The sequence below is a fragment of the Sardina pilchardus genome, chromosome 11 (assembly GCF_963854185.1).
Source record: "Sardina pilchardus chromosome 11, fSarPil1.1, whole genome shotgun sequence".
Taxonomy (NCBI): Eukaryota; Metazoa; Chordata; class Actinopteri; order Clupeiformes; family Clupeidae; genus Sardina; species Sardina pilchardus.
Window position 1 is genome coordinate 31,200,143 of NC_085004.1, and position 23,972 is coordinate 31,224,114.

General features: G+C 42.6%; 2 protein-coding genes and 3 non-coding genes across 5 annotated transcripts in view; all 5 read right to left on the minus strand.

The window, feature by feature from the left end:
- The window catches only part of cpne7 (copine VII), a 34,939-nt gene extending 26,595 nt beyond the window's left edge, over positions 1 to 8,344 (minus strand). Inside the window, exons 1-2 of the mRNA XM_062548598.1 lie at positions 8,277 to 8,344; positions 6,311 to 6,985 (exon numbers count right to left, since the gene is read on the minus strand). Coding sequence (XP_062404582.1) covers positions 6,311 to 6,487 — 177 coding nt within the window. The 5' untranslated portion in view covers positions 6,488 to 6,985; positions 8,277 to 8,344. The remainder of the gene's footprint in view (positions 1 to 6,310; positions 6,986 to 8,276) is intronic.
- Positions 8,345 to 17,483: 9,139 nt separating this feature from the next.
- rpl13 (ribosomal protein L13) lies at positions 17,484 to 22,442 on the minus strand. Its single transcript, XM_062548599.1, has 6 exons — positions 22,383 to 22,442; positions 21,596 to 21,713; positions 21,247 to 21,388; positions 19,774 to 19,947; positions 18,542 to 18,598; positions 17,484 to 17,687 (listed from the first exon to the last, which is right to left on the minus strand). Exons 2-6 carry the CDS (start codon positions 21,697 to 21,699, stop codon positions 17,529 to 17,531), a joined length of 636 nt encoding a protein of 211 aa, XP_062404583.1. The 5' UTR covers positions 21,700 to 21,713; positions 22,383 to 22,442; the 3' UTR covers positions 17,484 to 17,528.
- Positions 18,069 to 18,147, minus strand: LOC134096407 (small nucleolar RNA MBII-202). The gene has a single exon (XR_009940861.1). It is a non-coding gene; the product is annotated as a small nucleolar RNA MBII-202 (small nucleolar RNA).
- On the minus strand, positions 19,469 to 19,548 carry LOC134096408 (small nucleolar RNA MBII-202). The gene has a single exon (XR_009940862.1). It is a non-coding gene; the product is annotated as a small nucleolar RNA MBII-202 (small nucleolar RNA).
- Positions 20,267 to 20,346, minus strand: LOC134096410 (small nucleolar RNA MBII-202). The gene has a single exon (XR_009940864.1). It is a non-coding gene; the product is annotated as a small nucleolar RNA MBII-202 (small nucleolar RNA).
- Positions 22,443 to 23,972: the final 1,530 nt, after the last annotated feature.

Sequence of the window (23,972 nt, forward strand, 5' to 3'; positions counted from 1 at the left end):
CCAGAGGAGGGGAAACGTGGTGTGGAAGGTGTGTTGACATCAGAGAAAACATGAATGATATCTCTCTTTCTCTCTCTCAGTTTCTCTCCCCCTCTCTGCCAACCTCCAAACCCATTGTAACGCCACAGTGATGTCTGTGTGATGTCCAAGCTGGCATGAGCGGCTCTGTGAAGCCTGCAGCCCGCGGGCGGCAACACCAGCATGGAAGGGTGTGTGTGTGTGTGTGTGTGTGTGTGTGTGTGTGTGTGTGTGTGTGTGTGTGTGTGTGTGTGCACGCGCGTGTGTGTGTGTGTGTGTGTGTGTGTGTGTGTGTGTGTGTGTGTGTGTGTGTGTGTGTGTGTGTGTGTGTGTGTGTGTGTGTGTGTGTGTGTGTGAGTGTGTGAGTGTGTGCGCACGTGTGTGTGTGTGTGTGTGTGTGTGTGTGTGTGTGTGTGTGTGCATGTGTGTGTGTACACATGGAGGAGGGGGTGGTGATTACACACACACATCCACGCGGTGCTGGCTGACGCGGGTTGGAACCTCAGGGGTCCGTGTGAATCGGCTCACGTTCGCCGTCCCACTGGCGACTTCAAACGCGGCGGCCTCGTCTTTGTGTGTCCCTCTGGATACGTCATTACAGAAGGGCACATGGCTGAGAGGAATCCAATTTCGTCTTTTCGGGGAGGTGGGGTGGGGTGGGGGGGCATTGCAGGAACTGGGCACGCTCAGAAGGGCGGGAGGGGGGGGGGGTTCTGACGGAAGTTTACAGAGCCGAGTGGTGTCAGTTGAGAGGGTTTAATGAGGAAGAGCGACTGTCACCAGAGTCACGTCAGAAGACTAAAGCTATGCTGCTGACGAGAGTGACTACAAAGACAAAAGAGGGAAAGCGATCAGATACGGCGGAGACAGCCTAGAGACACAGCTCTCTCTCTCTCTCTCTCTCTCTCTCTCTCCCTCCCTCCCTTTTCAAACTTGATTCAGTCATTTACATCACAACGACAGTGCCAAGTGGAACAGTGAAACAAAGCACACGTTTGTGAAGCCTGCAAACCCACTGGAAACACTCGTCTGTGAAGCCTGCAAACCCAGTGGAAACACAAATGACGGTGCGCTGTGCACAGCACACAAACATTCACATTCATATAACACACAATAAATTCACATACAATGTACAAATACAGATACAGATGCAGATACAGATACAGATACAGATACAGATACACATACTGTACACATACACATACACACACATAAACTCACAAACCGCCCACTCGTTCACCACACAAACACACTCACACGTTCACCACACTCACACACTCACACACTCACACACTCACACACTCACACACTCACACACACACACACACACACACACACACACACACACACACACACACACACACACACACACACACACACCATATTCTCTACACATACACATATTTTCTACACATACACATATTTATCTCAGCATGCTAGTTCTCTTCAGTTACCTTCAGGATATCGCAGATATAAATGCAAATCCATCTGCTTTAACTCAGAGATTAATGGACACTTTCATTGTGTGTACAACTTGCACGGGATAGATGCACACACATGCATCCTCATGCGGCCACTGAAGACCACCAGCTCCAGGCCATGGCATTTTGCGCTGATCGAGTTAGCTCGCCCCACATATCACCATGTGAATAAATGGCACCAGTCAACAGCAGCACACGTTCCCTTTCCATATAGCGCCTCATTCCCTATAGCCTCTTCTCCTGTGCCGTACACATACAAATGATTCCACTCCACTCTGTCACGCTCCTCATACCCCCCTCTCTCTCTCCAGCCCACAGCCTGGTTCATCAGACTGTCAACAAGCCCCAGATATGCATGTTGCTCAGCCACAATAACAGCCATCAAATGCCATTAAAATGATGTTCAATAACTTTGACTGAAGGCTTCTCCGCCCTCAGCTGGGAATTTGCCAAAGCCCCGAGCAAAACTCCCTCACAGACTTAAATTAATTTCCCTCTTCTCTCTGATTCTCTTTCTTCAGCGTTACACAGTATAGGGAAAGACATCCACAGACATCAGAATCTTTGCAGAACACCTCTGCAGAATCAATGTAATGCAAACACACCAGTAAATGCTTGTTACAGTTTTTTCAACTGTTTACACACTAAATCTTTCCTTGTCACACAATTTTCTAAACATGTCTTTCAAACACCATAATACCACAACAAATTATGCTAAACCATACACTAATAATCAGTGTTTGGCACAATTTTCAATTTGCTAAAACACGATTAGCAAAACACCACACAAAATTATAACTAGCAGGAAGCAACTTGACTTTGTTTTTTCAAACATAACCTATCAACATGACACACTTATTCACCAGTGCGTCACTCTCTTCTGTAAACACTGATTGCTTTACTTAACACCATCTAATCATTGCCTTACAACAGGCCTAAATGAGCATACTCTATTTAGAGGTATAGACCCTTCCAATCGGCTCTTAGAGGATTTCTGGTTGAAATGGTCAGAATCAATGCAGATACTTTGAAATTAATATTAATCGGACTTTAGCGTTTAATAGAACGCTAATAAAGTTTAAGAACTTTAATGTTCTACAAAAAAGGCAACTTTATGTAAAACTTGTCTTTTTTACTGCATTTTTGTTTGTCCCCAAGTTACCATTAGCTCAATGATTAGGATGCTTAGGAAAGTTGAAAGGGTCTATAGGCCTATGAATACATACACCCCTCCCACACACACACACACACACACACACACACACACACACACACACACACACACACACACACACACACACACACACACACACACACACACACACACACACACACAAAGCAAAAGCAAAATGATTTATTTGATAGTAGTAATTTCTTTCTTTGGAAACATGTCTTAAGGCAAAATCAGTTTTTTGAAAACTCCATGAACACCTGGTGGTCATTGTATGTTGTTTAGCTTTTTCCTTGTTGGCTGTATGGGAATATACATAAGCCCATAGAAGACAGAGGAGCTTTAGCTTTTGAGCAACAGTGTGGTACATGATGTAACCAAAATGTCATATTATGACAAAAGTGTTTATAATGTGAGATGAATAATTACTTTAAAGATGTGTTTATGACATTTTGAATGCTGTGCATCCTTTTGCCAGAGACTTGAGGCCTTTTGCATTTTTGTGTGAGCAATTTTGGGTTTTGTGTAGAGTTTTGAAAAAAAAATAGACCCAGAGTGTAAATAGTTGTAAAAAACCCCCCCTGTAATATCAGGATTCTGAGGACAAACTGTGCAACAGCACAGTGTAGAGAGCTGCTGAGATACTCCAGTCTTATTCCAGTAATCCCTTGAGAGCTCTTGCACAAGGCTATGAGAGTGCCCATGCTGTACAGAGAGTGCAGAGTGGAGAGGAGAGGAAATGCTGTAGGGGCGAGCGAGCGAGCGAGCGAGCGAAAGATGATCTTGGCACTCTCACGCTGTTCGATTTAGAGCTCTCGGCACCACGAGGCAGCTCTTCCTTTAACGATAATCACACACCCGGCCATTACACTTACACTAACCTCTGCCCAAACTCCGCTGCCGTAAATATGCACCTGTTACAGCGCCACATCACCCACTCCAGTTCCAACTGCGTGCTTTCGTATATCATTACCTACACAGCGTCTTTATCATCACTGCTGATATGGATTTTCATAGTTAACTGCATCGCCTACTCAACAGAAGGTGCATAGGCTACCATTTATCTCATCAGTGGCCAATGTTACATGCAAATCAGTGGATGGGACAGGAGGTGGCTCTCTCAGGCGCACAGACACACACCTGACTCCAGTCATTTAGTCAGCAGATCGCAGGCTTCACATGATTAATTGGTTGTAATCAGATGTGTTACTGCTCAGCGGAGAGGAAAGACCGCGGGCTCACCAGCCTCATGTGGCCCGCCGTGATACCTGACATTCAGTTATGCCATGAAATATCAACTCAGTCGGGGGAGTGGGGGTGGAAGGGTGACCCTACCATGTGAACTGTTATTTGTAATTATCTCCTGGAAAGCATATGCTAATTTGAAAAGAAAATGTGTTTATATAGGCAGGTAAGGGTTGGAAATGAGTAAATACAGCTTTTGGCAGTGGTTGGAGGTTCTTTAGAATGGGGCCAGGTGGCTCATCTACTTGCTGGAATCTGATTATGCTGCTCGGCTGACAAACATTGCTCCACTGAATTGCCACATTGTCACTGACTGTATTTCGCTGTGTGCAAACACTCAGCAAGCATGCAGTTAGCATGCGTGATTACCATTCTAATATGAACTCATTTAGGAATATAAAACACCCTCTATTTTGTTTGCTTACAGGTTCATTTCCTCCATTTCGTCACGCCGGGAGTCTTGTTATCATCAATCGGATATAGAATGAAGTCATTACTCTTCCCACAATGCACTATAGGAGGCTTTCCCATTCACAATTCTCCCTCAGAGCCCATTGCTCATTTGGATACATTAAAACGTAGAAGTTCTGGGTTTGGAAAAAAAGACCCGCACAAACTCCTCCAGCTATTGGTCAGAGCTAATCCCCAAGCTACATTCCTCAGCAGACGTTGCTTTTTGAAACGTAACTGTCGGGAGCCCACTAATTGCCACGGCTCATTATCTCTCTCTCTCCAACACCGCTCCCATTTACATACATGCTGCTGTACCTGAAACATGGCCCAATTAATTGAATATTGAGACACACATTGCAATTCATCTTGCTTGAGATGTAGATAGACTTGGGAGGAACAAAGCCTGTGGGGCCCGGATATTCCTAGTGGGAGCACACGAAGATACAGCATGACAGAGCCTTTGGTATTCCCAGGGGAAACTACTGCATGTTGGATAATCAGGTATAGTGACAAATTATGGAGGCTGCCTGCTGAGACTTAGCTATAGTGTTATAAGAAGGAAACTTTCAGAGTGCAACCAATCTGTTTGTTATTCATGATACTGAAGTAAGACTATTGTTAAGCCATTGTTAAGCCATTTCTCGTTAAGGACCTACTTAATATTCATACGACAAGTGATGGGGGTTACTGGAGTGTCTGGGATGGGGGGCAGGGGTGGTAGTGACGGCTCTGTTGTCCAGTTAATTGCAGTTGTGATGTATTTTCAGGGAGACATCAGAGAGATATATTTTATCCCCTACCCAGGTTATCCATTTGGAAAGCACAAAAAGGATGACCACTGCCTGACTCTCTCGACTTCAAAATGTCCTCACTTCAAATGTCGAAGCATAAAATGTCAATGGAGAAGTGTATCTGCATAAACTTGAAGGACACCCCGATAGAGAAAGACTGAATGTAGTCATTCTCAATGCATTCTGAAGGGTCCTTTGATTTGCAAATGAGTATATTTAGAGATGTGCGCAAAATGGGCATTTCAGTGAGTGCCTTTTTGAGAGAGAGGAAAGAATATGTATTCAGAGACAAGAGGAAAAGAAAGAGACAGGAAAAAAAGAGAGAGAGAGAAACAGAGAGAGGGATGAAGTGGCCAGAGAAAAAGAAGGACAGACAGTGAGAAAGAGAGGGAGAAAAACAAAGACACAGTAATTGCCATCGGGCTCCAACTCAAGCCGGGCGAGGTGAAGCAAACCGGAGATTTAACCGGCTTTGTAAACCTGGCTGACAATAGGCAAACTGCTGTGCCACTTTGCTGACTGAGTTAGGTGCCTCACTTGTGGGAGGTATGAATTTGCGGCGATAAGTGGGCATTCCTTCAAGCCCGAACTGACTGCCACTTGTCCACGGTTCCACCATGTTCTCTGTGCACCGTGGAACAAGGCGCAGGTGCTGAAATAATGGGAGCAGGATTAAGACTTCATCCTTCAGTCTGACGTGAGTCACAAACGGGCTCGCTCCCCAAATCTCAGCGCTGTCTGTTATCCACCGCGGCACCGAGTGCAGACAGCGTCGAGCCTCCAGAACGTTGTGTGTGACGGCTCTGACATGGCACAACACAAATATGGGCAACCCACTTGCACCATGACACTGCCGACTACGCCAAGTGACAATGGCATAAACTGGCGCCCACTTAGGGGAGAGCGAGACGGTCTCCACTCACCCACTCATGCACATTATGTTAATATCAATGTTACTCATGAATTACACAGTTCTGCATAATGTAGATACATAATTTCTGCTGCCACGGGCCAAATGTTTAACATAACGTACAGAGTTCAACACAGTGTACGAGTGATTGGATTCGGATTCACCTCACGCTTTTCTGCAAATCTGTACATAAATGATGGGTGTGTGGGAGGAAGGGGGGGAAAGGGTGACCCTCACTCACCTCTGTCCACTGCCCCTGGTTCTGCACCATGATGATGACACAAGGGTCGGACTTGTTGAGGGTGTCCCGGTCGAGCAGGGCTTTGCAGGAGACCCGCAGCTCTACCTTGGAGACGACGGCGGAGGGGACGCCGGTGAGCGCGGCGCCAGGGGAGGTGGCATCCGATGAGTCACTCATCCTGGATCAGGCGGGGCGGAGGAGCGGTCCAGCGGGGGCTGAGAGCTTCAGTGTTGTGTAACGGACAGCTCCACTCGGGGGCTACAGGGGATCTAACAGGGAGCCGGTTCACTAGAGTTTGCTAGAGGCTGAGGAAACTTCACTGACTTACATGCAGAAAGATCCACCGAGTTTAAAGGGGCCAAAAATCAATTGCTTAATGGAGGCGAGGGAGAATGCTGTTAATTTGAATCTTCCAAAGAGGTATTAGTCTTCATTGAAGTCATTCACCAGGATGGCAAACAGGTGTCATGTCTGTTGACGCTCAATTTAAAAGTCAATCATTTAAAGTAGAGAGTGATCTTGGATTCAGCAAATGCAATGACAACAAGAATCTCAGAATAAGCAGCAAACCTTCTGCCAGTTTTGGGAACTCAGATATCCGTTATTGGCAAAACAAAAGGAAAAGGCTCCATGTAACAACGGGTATTCTCCTTGGGTTGAATCCACAGATGGGACCTGAGCATTCATTCATGTGCAAAAACAAAACAGGCATCAGCTTGTTAAGGATGGCTACAAAGAACATGTTTTTTTTTACATCAAATACATGTTTTCAACAAGCAAAAAGAAACCTTTCAACCCAAAATGTAATCTTTGCAATTGCATCTTTGACATTGATCACCGTACAATTAGCATAATTAACGTTTTTCTTTACGTGAGCCATAGGTGACACGAGGATATTAGGCATACGTGCAAAACTGCTGAAATCAATCACATTTAAGAGCAAGCGTAACCACCCTCTGGTTCAGTAAACATGTAAAGTCTACACATCTGCAGTACATTAAAAAATAAAATAACCTGTTTATCTCCGATATACACAATTCCAAAATAGTAGCTAAAGCCACCCGAGCCCTACAGGCGAATTGGAGAGGGCGTTATCGCTATTTCAGCACCCTACGGGTAGACAGCTCCCATCACTGCCTCAGTGCTGAAAGTCTTTATCTGAGCACTGCCCATGGGTTAATATTATATGATTCCCCACCATGATTACTGATTGCTCACCGTGGTGTGTCAAATGAGAACTTAATCTGGTTTAAATCCAACTGAAATGCCACTCTGTATTCCAAATGCAGCCCACAGGTCTGGCAATATGTAACCCACATGTATAGCCAACTAAAAGCCAGAGCCACATGCGTGATGCTGAATGTTGTGCTAAAGCCAATACGCATTGAGCATAACTGTCGATTAGCATCGATTAAAACTTATCATTTTGACGAAGGAAGAAAACTTTTGCAGTAGCCTAAACGTAAGCTATGACCACAATAAGCGTCCCTGAACAGCGAAGGGTTATTGAAGTCATAAGTCAACGACGGTGGCATGTGTGCAAACAGATTTTTTCCATATTTAGATATAGTATAATCTGAAAAAACAATGACTGGGAAACACTCTCTAGATTAATTTTCAACATCAAGTTCCTGGTCATTTTAGTCGAGAGACCTACACTATATAGCCTTTCGTCCACCCGAGTCAAAGTCCTGCATAAGTGGTTTAGTGACATTGTATAAAAAGTATCTACAAGGTAGTGTAAGCCTCTCAAATGCACGGTATTTCATTCCAGTATCAACACACATTAGTATGAAAGACCGCCTTGAGTAAGTGGAACTGTAATTCAAACATAACGACCGTACGTTCGCTCCTGAATAATCAACAGATTTATTAACAATTACAGTAGGCTAACGTTGAGCACCAACGCTCATTTTTAAGAGAGGCTATTATGATCTTCATGGAGAAGTTTCCAAACAGTGCTTACCTGCTGCCGTCTCCACAACTTGCGCTTGTTTTAAAGCTTTCCGACAGCCCTGTGATTATGCAGAAACTCAGGAGGAAAGAGAAGAAAAGGAGAAAGGGGTGTGTGACTAAACCGAACCAAGGGAGTGAGATGCATCCACGGTGGTGGTGGTGGGGTGGTGGTGATGATGATGCCTCTGTCGTCATGCTCCGCTGGAGGGCAACGTTGAGATTGCGTTGACAATGCCATATCAGCTACGCCTTACTCTGAATAAAGAACAAAATGTTCAACATTTATGGAAACGTTTTCGCTTAGGGCTTCCATATTCAACGGCATAAAATGACCAATAAAACCTTGTAATCGTGCCCGATTATTCAGACACATTGGGGTGCTAAACGAGGGGTTACCTAAAGGTCATCCTGTGAGGAGATAGTGATGTACAGTACAACCCTATGGGTTTTAGAGTACATTGCTTGGAAGCATTTTCTTCACACTTGATCTCAATGTGCAAATGGAAATTTCCGTCTGTGTCTGAAAGTGATTCAAGAACTATTTTGTGTGTGATGACATTTCATGTTATCTTTCACACTATTTTTACACTTTAGCCTACATTCAGTTGATATTCCAACTATTATTAACTAAATTATGTTTTGACCCTGGTCCCTGTAGCCTACAGTAGTATGCAACCATGCCAAATCTCAAATGACAATCACAATCCGGAAGATTGAGACAGATAGTTGATAAATCAAATCATCTGATCAGTGAATGCAATCATGCTTTTTCAACAACAGAAAAAGATCATAGCTCAGTGTTTTCCATGGTTCTGAGCTTGGTTCTGGTAGGTCACGAGTCCACACTGCTCTGAGGAGTTGGTAAGATCTGAATGGAAGTTCATCAAGAACACAACTCAATTCAATTTGACAATGAAGTTATGTTACAGCTGCAATATATGAAAGATGGCAATGGGCAGGAAGTACAGGGTAAGATATTTCATCCCGACTTTATATGAAGATGGATTCGGACAGGTCATCCTCGCGTGATAGTTCAACAGGCTCATGGTGTGAAATCCTTAATGTGCCAGTCAAGACAGCTGGGCGTCCTCCTGCAGAGTGTTAGAGGAGGAGAGGGGGATAGACAAAGGATTTTTGTATCTGTGTGTGTGTGTGTGTGTGTGTGTGTGTGTGTGTGTGTGTATGTGTGTGTGCCCAAAGTTTGACCCATGTAAAAACAAAGAACTTGGAAAATGCAAATAAGTCAATCAGTCTACTCTAAGATATTTCTGCTCTCAAATCAACAGCTCCCCAGAAACCTCGCAAAGCACCAACTATTCCAGCACGTGACGTTCGTCTTCCTCCAGCGAAGTGACACGTTTGGCTAAGAAGCAAATCAAATTAACAATTGCCTCTGATTACGGCAGCATCACTGTTCGGGAAAACTACATTCTGGCTGGTTTCAAGCACCTCGTTGGAAAACACCCACACAAGCGTGCAGAAAGCCAGGCATGTTTCTGCTCAGGCTTTTGCAGTCCACCCACTGAGCTTCTCGGCGATCATAAAATCTGACCAAGTTACATAACACAGATGCATCCTTCTCTCTCTCCTGCATTTACATGTGTGTGGATGGTCAGTGCATGACGCACCATGCAGTACATACAGTATACATATGCAGTGTATGGCCGGAAGCCATAGTCTCAGGAAAGTGTCTCTCCATAGGTTGATCTTGCCCAGTTTCCCTGTAAAAAGAGGGTCGATAATGTGTGTAAAGATCACATCAATAGATCCAGCTCAGAATAAACATATAAAGCCACGTCATGCATTTTTGTCATATCAAGTCATTTTTAAAACGCAATATCATTCTGTCACTTGTATTATGCTCATATCCTGTGGAAATATACAGTATATAAGAGGTGCAGAGGGATCTGCATAATGCATCTATTGCAAAACAAGTTAGCTTTTCTCAGTGTTAACTGTGACCAATGTGAACTTGTTGACTTTTAACTTGTCAGTTTTAGAAAAAAATATATACAAAATAAATTCCTCTCCTCTCCTCCACTGAACAGAGAAAAAGAGTGTTTGTTGCAGCCACTGGGCAGTGGGCAGTGGGCAGTGCTGTTGATTTCATGCAGGCTTTGCTAATTCAAGGGCTCCTCCTCTCCACCACATGTGTCAAGTGGCTCTTTAATGCAAACTGCTGATGGCTGTTAGTACCAGCACTGATGCGAACCAATCAAAGCTTTGTAGGCAGACTTGGTTAGTCACTTAAAACGCCCCTCATTCTCAAATGTTAGCTCCAAATGTGAAGTGTTTAATTGTCCGCTTTAGTGAACTGTTTTTTATTCCCCTGCTCAACACAATTTGGCTTCGAGGAAGGGAAACAGCACGGCTTTCCTCCAGCACAACACAGACTCCTTTTCTCCTTCCTGTACAGCCTCCTTCCAGCACACGCTGGCAGATTTGTTCATTTACTGGACACTCGCCTTGCACTGGACACTTCATGTCCAGCACAGCTCTTGTCTTGTGTCTTGTAGGTGAGAAGCCATCAAAAGTGGTTGTGAAGTTCACTGCCTTAGATATAAATAAAGCAAAGGTCTGCAGTCTGCAGTCTGCAGTCATTTCCACCACCTGGAGAATGATGACGTACTATGGGGGTTTAGATGCGCAGGGCATACAGAAGGAGACAGCTAGGTCCAGGACTGCAAAGATGCACAAATAAACCTCTTGCCTCAGTTTGTGACTAAGCTATCACAGTTGGTGTAAGAGCCTGCAAGCAGATCACAGACACCTACACCTCAAAAAACAACCGGAAAACAGTGGTGACAGAGAACAGTCCTGTGACAACAGGGCAGACAACAGCACGGATATCACTAGAATGGCATTTCACTAAAGAGCAGCTGAATCACCATAATGGATTATAACCTGTAATGCTTTACAGGTGGAAGAAAACTAAACAGAAATCAGCAGACAAAAGACTCATAGATGCATAGATTGTGAGATTGGCCTACACACCACATATGCACTTGTTGATTGCGAAATGACACTGTTTGAGTAAAAACATCTAGTTTTATGTTTAAAAATGAAAAGCAAACTCTCATTATTCCACTTCACTGCACTCCGACTTAAAAAGCAACCTCAGCTCATTACTCCAACATGGGAATGCGACAGCAGTGGAAAGCTTCCGCGCTCGAGGCGGACCACCTGAGCTCCCTCAAACTGCACCCCTTAACCACGGCCATCTGGCATATCCACTGAGGTGGCGCGCGCGCACACACACACACACACACACACACACACACACACACACACACACACACACACACACACACACACACACACACACACACACACACACACACACACACACACACACACACACACACACACACACACAACACACACACACACACACACACACACACACACACACACACACACACAAACACACACACACACACACACACACACAAATACACATATAAACACACACACACACACACACACACACACACACACACACACACACGCACGCACACACAAACATGCCGATCGGCAGCTTTGACTATGCATCCATTTATGCACCTCCTCTCATGCCCAGAGAGCACAGAAAAGGAGCACAAAGGGCACAGATTAAAGAAGCCCTCCAGGGTGGGTGAGGAGAGGCCTGTGCAGATCTACATTGATGCCAGTCACACATGACCCACTTGTGTATTAAAAGCACCATCACCCTGGATAGTTGTGACTTTTTTTGGTCTCCAATTGGGGACATTTCAAGATCAGCAAACAACAAAATATAACAACACTAGAGCAAAAACAACCTGTGTGAGTCATCTCATTGAATAATTTGTGCGCCTTACTCAAATTCATATGTGGGTGCCAATTTAGCATATCTACTTGTCCACAATGACAAATCTCATTCATAAATTGTGAAGAGGAGGACAATGGGGAAATAGGGCGGACTATGTAGTTATACAATCTCATATGTAACTCTGTCCATGCCTTGTTCCCATGTGCCGAGATATTTCTGCCAAATTGATTTACATGTGGGTTTTTTGGGCAATGATCCCAATGCCTCATTGATTCCAGACTGTCTTCCGGTGGTAATGGTCCCTCTGCTAAACACAGAAATCTATGTCAGCTACCTCTGTTGGACAGAATTGGATTTCACTGTGGTCTCTTGAATTCACAGCTGAGGATTCGATGCCCTTCACTGTCACCCCGTCGCCTGTGTTGTGTTGCTCCACACCTCTTAACATACGGTATGAGGTCACCGCTCCAGCCACTGAGCAGTTGATCTGCCACTCAACTTCCACTGACAGCTGATCAGGGCTACTGTACCGCTCAATGGTGTTTTTTTGCCCCCAACGGCACCTTCCAGGCAGCACAGCCTAAAAGGCACTACCTTTACCCTATTCCTAACCTTAACCCCCTCAACCCTCATCCTACCTTCCCCTAAACTGAGGGGAGTAGTGCCTTGAAGGCATGCGCTGCCTGGAAGGCACCATTGAGGGCAAATTATACCAAAGACCTACTGTACTGGGTCATCAGTATTACTCCTGTTGACCTGCCGTGAGGGTGACTCTTACTTAGCACTGACCTTAAGCTTTGTGATTGATTTTGCAGCTTATTGACAGTATAGGAGATGTATTTCAGGGCTGCTGAGCCTGCGATCGCCACTCTAGCCACTTCCTATACTGCTGCCAGAGAAGCTCTTTGCGGTCAGTCTGTCGTTAATACTTGATGTATTTCTTACATTAAAGGTGCATTTGCATCAAGTAGCTCTAAGTTTCCCCACTGCTTGTTGCAAGTCATGTAGAAGCAGAGTAGTGCAACAGTGCAACGCCTACCTGATCGGTCCTATCTGTTCCGTGTGATCAGATAAACTGCAGTGCAAAGTATGGTGGAAAAAAAATATATCAAGGCAACAAAGACCTATTGGACTTGTTTTTGGCTCTGACTATCTAAAGTTTCCACTACAAACGGGCTGCATTATCAAAGCAGTAACCACCAAACCTCTTTCATCTTTCCAGAATCCTGACATTGAACCTGTTGTCATTTCACCTGAAGCAGTCTGAGATTTTTCAGCACTTTTCCTTTCATGTCAGTTAGGATTTATACAGTCATGAGGAAACTGTTGTGTTTTGAGATACGCTCAGGAAGCTATAATAAGACTTGATGTATGAAATCAGGCTACTGCAAGGTTATCAAACTGATACAGGTTGTGAAAAGCCAGCACATCAGCGACAGTTGTGTGCTTTTAAAACAAACATGTGACGCTTGTTTTATGAGACAGACTTAGGCAGGGTTTCATCAAGTGCCTGATGGGGAAGCCATTCTGCCAGGGGAGAAAAATAAAGTTGAAGGAGGTCAGGGCCTGTGGCGTGCACTCAACATGTGGCTTCTGAGGATCCCTAAGATACTGCACTGTATTGTACATTGGAGTTGTCCTATGCACAAATCCCAAGGTGCTGACTATCTAATCCTAAAAGATACCAAGACTCTTAGTATTCACAGACTATAAAACACACACACACACACACACACACACACACACACACACACACACACACACACACACACACACACACACACACACACACACACACACACACACACACACACACACATGAATGCATGGCTGAAATGGCTGGTACACTGCTTCTGATATAAAATGCCTCCTCTGTAGCCTGGAGACCAGATGAATGTAAGAGCACATTTGAATGTGCTCTAGGATGGTGTCAGCCAGGCTAACTCTTCTGTCTTTTCAAGGCTAACATCAAATATTTAAAAATGGATATAGAGAATATATCCTCTACAAATAGTGAACACTGAATGAAAATATGAGGTTTGCATTATGGACCCACAAACATTCCAGCCCTCCAATCAGAGGCTAAATGAAGAACTAAGGCCGTATTTGTCCAAGTAAAAGATCATCTCGTATGTTAACACTCACATAAAGGAGTGAGTCATATATGGCTAAGCTGCAAAATGCACAGGTTTATAAATGTCTGACATTTCCAGGGGTCCTCATAGCAAACAGCTTGTTTTAATATTATGTTTGCCATAGGAATGAAGACCTTCCATCTGATAGACCAACTAATATCTCCCGCTTCTGACATTTACCCACGAGAACACAGCAGCGCAGTTTCCGTGGTGATGACCAATGGTCAAGGTAAGTATTCAGAACCCAAAATGTGGTCTAGGCTACATCCTGTGGCAAAATGGATTCTTATTTATAGAAATGAAAAACAAAATATATGGCCTCTTGTTGCTACTGTGCAATCTGTAAAGCTTTTAAATCAAACAATATTGACTTGAATATTAATAATTCAATTATTCTTTCACCATTATTGAAAAACACAGTCCCGATTGACCATTGGGGTTTATACATTTAAAATGGCTAAAATGGAAAAACAATCTGTCCAAGGGTATTTGGACAGCACATATCTCCACCAATGACGAATGCTTTATGCTACTATGTTAAGGAAAGACAAAAATAATCCATGCATTCACCCCATGATTCAAATCTAAAATGTAATGGGTTTTTCCTCAGTTTTTCCTCCACCTCTCCACCAAGTGTCATGAAAATTGCCCTGGTAGTTTTATGTGTAATCCTGCTGACAAACAAACAGACAGGAGAAACAAACTGAATCGGAAACATGTGCACCTTGGTGGGGGTAATAAATCACATTCACATTCATTCAGCTCATGACATGTTGCCCTACATGAGAACCATCTCCAGAAACAGGCCACCTCACATCATCTACATTTGTGAGCTTCTAGCACCACCTGCTGGCTGTGGCTAAGAACTGTCCAGCTCTCACAGTGACACCTGTCATTATACGTGGCCCAATATGAGAATATCAGCTTCATAAAAGGCTGATGAGAGCTAGTTAAAGGCAAGCTAAAATAAGTCTACATGGTTGGATCAACACTGAACAATGTTTTAAGTGGGGGACATTTGTGTATCTGGTTCATTCTGTACGTTATGTGCTCCCGAACTCCATGCATCACTGCTCCAGGCAACCGAAACCTACTGTAAGTAAATGTATCCTCTTTGGCTATTCACAAGCAAAGTTCTTTAAGGTGTTAATAAAGTTTTCATAAGTAAGACGAATGTGTTACACAGGTAGGTTAAGTAGAGCAGGGGACCCAAGAACAAGCTGTCTACTTTCCCCCCAGGGATGGTTAGTTCGATAAGGAGGGTCCAATTTGCCATTGTGGACCACATGTCTGGCCGTAGAGTGGTGGTCCTGATGTCCCTTGGAAAGACCGGCTGCTTTCTGAGGTCTGCCAACATCTGCCGCTCTTTACCAGGTCCAAGCATGCTTTACAAACCCTGCCAGAGGGCATGCTCTTCTGTTGCCAGCGAACGGTTTGCTGCATATTGCCAGGATTTGATCATAGCGCTATACAGAAGCATCCCTGGGTCAGTGCCACCCTACATCCTGACGCGTTGGAGGCTTACCTTGATGCTCCTGCAGATGTCAGCCTACGACATCACCATGCCACAGTGTGAGCTTCCAAGAGCTTGGACGGGTGTTGTACAGGAAGCGGAGCCTGGAATGAGGCATCCTCCTGATGTCTGCCCAGGTGATGCACCTGATGATGCATCCCCTCTCGTCCAGGCTCCTTGTGTGTCCTGGGATAGCCTACTGTGGAAGCACTCCTGCTCAACTCCAGTCTGCTGATCTGATCTCATCCACCACCATGGTCATCTGCTGTCTCTTGGTGGCTTTAGGCCAGAATTGCTGCTTCTCTGCCTCCACATCTGTTGATTGAAATTCAAAAGGAGCAAAACAGTCTAACAGATGAGAGATTCCCAGGTAAGTTAAAATAGTCTTATTTCAGTGTGAGCTAGTGTTACTGATTTTATAAGTCACCCTCTTTTATGTAGGTCGCCTTTGGATCTAGGCCTATAGTTAATAATTATTTGAAATATACATACAAAGAAAAGGAAAAGGGCTGCACTCTGCGTGTTTTGAGCACACTGAGGAAGGCGCTAAGCAGAAACGCGTCTGTGCAATAAAACACGTTTGCAAAGTGCAGCCTTTTTCCTTTTCTGAGTAAGCATATAAGTTTGGCCAAGCACTCTATTAAGAAACATAAGAGACTAAGTGAAGCCTGCTCCTACCATACCATACAAATATACACAAAAAGGGTTTCTAAGTGGTGGGTGCCGTGACATATGCTCAGGGATTCCACAGAACAGTCCAATATGCTTGATAATGACTTTTTAAGAAATGAGCTATAATATCAAGTTCAGAATGCAGTTGTGATGGAGGTAGACATTTTATGCACTTTAATTTAAGGCCTATTCTGGATATTTCTGTTCATATCCCGAACTTTTTTCTTCTTTTTTTTAATATCAATTAAATAAGGTGTAAACCACCTTCTCATAGTGCTATGATAAAAGTATTTAGGCCTATGGCTTATCCAACATATCACCAGGTTAAATAAAATGGCATGGAAGTACAAATAATGCACAAAGGAGGTTGAGAGTATTAAGTAAAAAAAAAAATGGGTGTGCCGTAAATGGAGAGGCATGTTTTGGGTGCCGTGAGCTTGAAAAGTTTGGGAACCACTGGTTTTACACGATCACATTTAACAGTAATCTAGCCACAGAGGCCTATCCAAAAGTCAAAGTTTAGCATGTTGTCTCAAAATAAAACTTCCTAATTTTGGACCCAATATCTTGACTTACTTTTCTAATGCAATGCATAACACTGTATTTAAGGTGGCAATTTATACACCCCATTAGATACAACACAAAGGTGGTAAGCACAAGGCTATGGCACACTTGGTATGTTTAAAAAGAAAATAAACATTAGTTTATAGATTTGTATATGGGACATTTGCAGTTAAGCTGATCCATCCGCTTGATGTACACGCTAAAGAATGTCAATGCCTCAAAGGTACCAGGCTTTTACTGAAGATTGTGGAGGGCAGTAAACTGCTGTACAGCCTCCCAAAAGGCTGATTGAGGCATTACTAGTAAAACCAGTGGTAGTAAATCCGCTAATGTGTGTCCGGCTTCGCCCAGGCTAGAATGAACTAGGCTTCAAGATTCAAGTGCTAGTGCAATCTACCTGCAGTCCATTTGTTGTCTGCGAATTCTGTGAACCATAAATCTTCGCCACCGTAGGCTTAAGTTAGGCCATTGATCTTCAGAGTACATCCTTGGTCACCTTGACTTCAAATTCATTCATTAAAACTCAACAAGCAAGAGCCCACATTTGGTGACAGATTTTTATTTTTAGTCTCATACAAACAAATGTTCTTATTTCTTCTTCTCCACGTCCTGCTCTGCGGCCTCCTTTGCCCTCTTGGCACGGATGCCAAAGAGACGGGCGTTGGCACGGGCCATACGCAGGCTGGCGAAAGCCTTGAAGTTCTTCTCTTCCTCTGTGATGACGCGGGCCTTCTCCTTCTTGTACACCTGTATGCAACAGAACAGAAATAAGACAGAGGGTTACACAATGCACAAGCAGCAGTGAGGAGGCACCAGCAATCAGATTTCAAAGGAGTATCAAGAAAGTACAGTAATTCCAGAGCATGCATGTCATCACATGACTGGATAACACTAAACAGTTAGATTTTTGAGCTTAATGTCATGTCAAATTTAATTTGGTCATAAATAGAAAAATATTCTCTCTTCAAGGGTGGCCCTAATGCGCAGTCATACAGAAGTACTTGAATAGTACATATTGAAAGTGCACGAGTGTTCTCGCTCATTAGGCTGCAATACATTGCAAATGTAGTAAATGTTCCAGAGAGATGTTGATGCCCTCAGAAAACAAATGAAACACCACTCTTCACAAATCAGTAAAGTCAGTCATCAGCAAATAGGTTCAAGTATATCATCAAAGAAATACAGAGATTCCGGAGATTTGTCATCACTTGACTGCAGAATACAACAAGGAGGGCAGAACAAAAACAAAAGAAAGCATAGAAAGCCTCAAACTTATATATCCGAAGACAAATGCTCTTAGATGAGGGATCACTTGACTGGATAACATTTAACAGTTAGATTTTTGAGTTTAATGTCAACATGTCAAATTTAATTTAGTCATAAAAATAGAAAAATATTCTCTCTTTAAGGGTGGCCCTAATGCACAGTCATACAGAAGTACTTGAATAGTACATATTGAAAGTGCACGAGAGTTCTCGCTCATTAGGCTGCAATGCATTGCAAATGTAGTAAATGTTCCAGAGAGATGTTGATGCCCTCAGAAAACAAATGAAACACCACTCTTCACAAATCAGTAAAGTAATGAATGAAGTCTTGCTTACGTTTTTGATGGGCATAATTGGACCAGCAAGCTGAGTAGCCATCTTGCATTCCTCGGCCTGTGAAAATATGAAGTATGTAATACATTAATATTTTATACCACATAAATCAGCACAACACACTTCTAACACTATACATAATGATCAGTGGAAATCAGAAAGACAATTGGAAGCGTTCAGGGCCCATATTCACAAAGAACCTTAAGGCTAAGAGTAGCTCCTAACTGGTAAATTTAGAAGAAATAATGGTCTTGTCAGTCTTATGACTCCTAGCTTTTTGGGGGCATAGAGCAATTCATCAAGTATTTCAAGGCACCTGTTGAGTGCTTAGCAGCTGTTAAGAGCAGTAGTTTGCATCATTCCACTTGGCAATGTTTAGAAATGCACATGTAGTCACTTACAAGAAAACATTTGCAGCTTTAAAGGGATGCAATACCACCAAAGAATTTTTTCTTTAAAAAACCCAAAACGATCGATTGTCAGAACGTTAACCAAATGTAGGCCTACAATTTAGTCATTTGAATTCAATTTGGCTACATTCTTCGTATACAAACATGTAACCATACAGGACAATGTTACAACCTTTGCAAAGATGCATGGGGTCAGCACAATGTATTCTGTTACGGTTTCATTTGTAGCGTCACATTTGCCTCTTGTCCTTCGGGGTACCCTACTCATACTCATATTGCTCACTGGCACAGTCCGGTCTCTCCTCAACTCACAGATGTTAAAAGCAAGCAAACTAGCATATATGATATGATATATCAACCATAACAGAGCACTTATCCTAAGAGTTGTAATTTTCCTTACTAAAAATTGGGCTCATCGCTGATTAGTATAAAAGAAACTTAGTTTTACTACGTTTAAGTAGTACTCTTAGGGGCAAGATGAATTGCTTTGAGAATGCAGGGCTGAAAGTTCTGTGAGGTCTTTGAAATTCAGGCAGTCATCAGCAAATAGGTTCAAGTGTATCATCAAAGAAATACAGAGATTCCGGAGATTTGTCATCACTTGACTGCAGAAAAGGAGGAGGGCCGAACAAAAACAAAAGAGAGCATAGAAAGCCTCAAACTTGTATATCTGAAGTCAAATGCTCTTAGATGAGGGATCACAAATCCAGTTCTGACTGGAGTGTGTATAATAATAATAAAAGACATGACGTAAGAGCAAACACAGATGATTAGTTTCTGTTCAGACCACTTAAAAGCTGGCGATGAAGTGCGTGAGTGACTTACAGAGCTGTCGCCCTTCTTGGGAGCGGAGGCCTTCCTGGGGAAGAGGATGAGCTTGGAGCGGTACTCCTTCAGCCTCTGCACGTTCAGCTGCAGGGATTCTGTGGATCTGTTACGGCGGCGGTGGTCCACAGCGATGCCAATGGTGCGGGCAACCTTCTTGTTAATGCCAGCAGCCTGAGGAGGTAGAGAGGCACATCATTTGTAGTGCGTCATATTTGCCTCTTGTCCTTCGGGGTACCCTTCTCATAGTCATACTTGCTCACTGGCACAGTCTGGTAACTCCTCAACTCGTCACAGATGCTAAAGGCAAGCAAACTAGCGTATGAAAGTTGACGTCAACCATAACCGAGCACTTGTCCAAAGAGTTGTAGTTTTCCTTACTAAAAATTGGTCTCATCACTGGTTAGTATAAAAGACGACTTAGTTTTACTATGTACTCTTAGGGGCAAGATGAATTGCTTTGAGAATACAGGGCCAAAGGTTTTGTGAGGTCTTTGAAATTCAGGCAGTCATCAGCAAATAGGTTCAAGTATATCATCAAAGAGATACAGAGATTCCGGAGATTTGTCATCACTTGACTGCTGAAGACAGGCTGAAAGACTGGCTACAAACTGTTTATATGCAAGAGATTAAATAAATCTGACTGGAGTACAGGACAAAGAATTTTCTGTGTAATATGAAATAAAATAGAGTCAAACAGATGAAAAAGGAATTACCATTAATTTATATGTTTCATAATTCATGTGTTCTACAAATTCTAAAACTCTAGGTCAATAGCCCAGATAATTTGTTTGACTGGATGGATATGTAGTACCGCTACACTGACACTCAACTACAGAGCAGAAGAGTTGGGCACAGCAGATTCATTTTTTGACATTTGTTCAGACACATACACTCAACTTCCAACTGCACAAAGCTTTGAAATAAGCAGCTTCTCTAAACAATAATAATTGTATAGCACCTCCCCTAAACAGAATCCAGCTCAAAGTACTTTACATTTGGACTATGTAACAATAGCAAAAGGAGTCAAGTCATTTAAGTGCTTCATTGAAGCAAGCAACTGTCTCAGTTCCTTATGTACCTTATATTTACTTAGCATTTAGCTGAGCCTATTTATGATAAAATCATTAGAATTACTAATTTACAATGCCAATACATTAAGTAAAACCACCCAGAACAGTAGTCTGACTAATTGTGCAAGAAAAAAAAAAAATCCTCTAGCTTTTAAGAGAACTTCATTGGGCAGAATTTGTTTAAACACCAATCCACCATTTGAACAGGATACAAGTGTGCACAATGCAATTCCTGATTCAACAATCACACCAAGAGCCAACTGAACTCCTAACACCCAATGACTTTCATTGCAAAACAAGTACAGCTCCTTCCTTCAAAATGTATAATACACTCCATTTCAGTACGAGGCAGACAATCAGGACAGAAGTTATACAGGTGGACCAAAAAAGTTGACAATACCTTCAGCTCCTCCAGTGAGAACCCACGTCCAGACCGAACCTTGTTGTGGTATCGGATTGTTGGACATTTCACTGCAGGTCGCAGAGGTCCAGCAACAGGACGAGGTGCGATACGGCGAGCCTTTGCCAGACGAGCCTTACGTCTGTGGAGTAGAAGGAGCGTTGACTATACAAAATCTCACTATTACGATACAAATCATTATCAAAGCTGTAATTGATATCAGTAGCTTCAACAAAACAGGTTGGACGTTTGCAGTCTGGCCCATCAAATTACATCTCAAACACAGTGGCTACATGCTTCAAAGTTAAGGTGACAATTTCACTCTGTAGTAAGTTGAGCTAACACTTACCTGCGTTGTTTCCGGGCTGGCTGGTTGAACCATGTTCGGACTCTCTTCTGCCAGTCTTTATGAAAGTGAGGGTTCAAGATCATGCCATTCCGACTGGGGGCCATGGTTGCCTACTTCCCTATAGAAACAAAAAAAACATCTCATCTATATAGATTTATTCTGTTCACTCAACCTCTATGCATCACATGTGACTGCTAACAGTACCAGGCTTGGCTATTAGCTCGACTTTCCAGACCAAGTTACCACTCAACCATTACAGCATTATCATTACAGCTTTATCACTACCATTACAACTACGTGCCCCGACCATCGGGAATAGTACAGGTAGATACTATCCTAGACCGCTCGAGTTGTAATCACCACGCGTCAAACGAAGCCATGTTGACTGTTCATGGATGCATTTGAAGCCTAATGTTAGCTGGCTAGCTATCGGAGGTAACGTAAGAACCAGTGTTAGGATATAACTGCTATGTTTTGCTTTAACAGATTGTTAGATTAGGTTATTCATAGAAGTCTTTAACTCTAGTTCTCTAAGTCACATGAAATTATATACAACCCAACAAACTACATCTCAATGCACGAACACACACGCAGTGTACCACTGATGTTGTTCAAGTTTGATACTACAGTACAACATCGTCGCACATGTAAGATCTCAAATAATTACACATTTGTATTCAGGACAAGTTATACTTTCAGTAAATGAACGTATGCATATCTGTAATATAAGAAACACTTCGGATTATCATAGATTAATTTCTCCCTTCCGAGGGAGAAATTCACATACCGTTCGGGGCGGAAAATGGCCGAAAAGAAAAGGAAGTAGTTTAGCGATGCATTGTGGGATATATGCTTCTTCTTATGGTTTCCGGCAGACAAAATGCTACGGGGATACATTGCTGCCTACCTCTGGTAGGAGGAAGTATCGATTATATTCAATGACTCAAACATGTTTTACAGTCAAACGTTTCTCGGCATCAACGCACGCGAGAGAAACCCATGGAGAAACACCATTTTTTTTAATTGACATAAAATTATTTGCTGTCTACAGAAAAATAACTAGACTAGCCTACAATTTGTTGTTGTTACATTTTTTTTCAAAATACTGCATGGGAATTCGGAAAAAAATAACACATGATGGGAAGCTGAGCTTCTTCTGAAGATCATATAGACACAATGATGACATGATCATATAGACACAATGATGGCATTTTAATAGAAAATGTGTTGTAAGAATTTCCGTTTAAGGATTTAAACAGAGACAGGTGGATCCACCCAAGCAAATGTGTCTTGTGCACCCAAACAAAATCAAGTTTTTTTTTTCCCCAGTTGTGCATCTCCACAGTGTGAAGCCTCGAACCCATCTTGGTTAGATGAGTTGGTGTTGAGTGTAAGCTATAGCAGGTAGCTTTGATATGCCTATAGATGTATGTGTGTTGGGCCATTTTTCACATCTCTGTTTCTCAAAGTCAAGAGGAAAAATTGAAATGAATCAGTACTAGCTTGAGTTGCTCTGTGGGGCATGATTTTAAAGATGCCCCCAGAGTAGGACTGTAGCTGGCTGGTCTTTGGTGGCAGGGATGGGCACAAATAGCCTATAGGCTACATCAAAATGTACAGTATTTTAAAATAATATTACAAATACCCTAATTTTAAGTGCATCAAATACACTACTAAATACATTACCCACACCATGTATCAAAATAAAATACAGTATTTTTGTATTCTAAAAGTACTAAAAGATAGCCTACTTTCTAAAGGGAGCAGGCACTTTGCAAACATTATCTGTTTAATCTATTCTTTCATCAGGCTATATGACACTGTTGATTAAGTGAACAGTATGAGAGCAACAGCTTTTCTCTGTCTAAGACATGCCATAACCTGCTGTCAATAGATCAACTCAAAAAGCCTGAGTGGAGACAATTCTCTGACATCATCAATGCATGCTCAGATTGAGCAATGTTGCAAGGAAACCACATAACCTGTTCTATGTGTTACTACAAGGTATCACCTTGCATTTTGCAATAGGCTATTATCAGCCAGTTCGGGCAAATTACTAAGTCAGCACCAGTCAGAGGCTACATTCATTATTTTACACTTTTATGATGTCATTACAAAAAGTAAGCTATTAGTTTTACGCAAAATATCTACAAAAATACACCTATTAAGTATTTTGATACAAAATATGAAGCCATTATCTTCAACAAATTAAAATCCAAATTACAGAATGCTATTTTGCATTTTGAAATACTTATTTCATGCATGTTAGAAATACTGCCCATCCCTGGCTATTGGCTGCAGCAACTTGAGCTAGATAGTAGAATTATTGTGTTTGTATCTGTTCTGATCCAATTTAACCACTATTATATTGCCCACC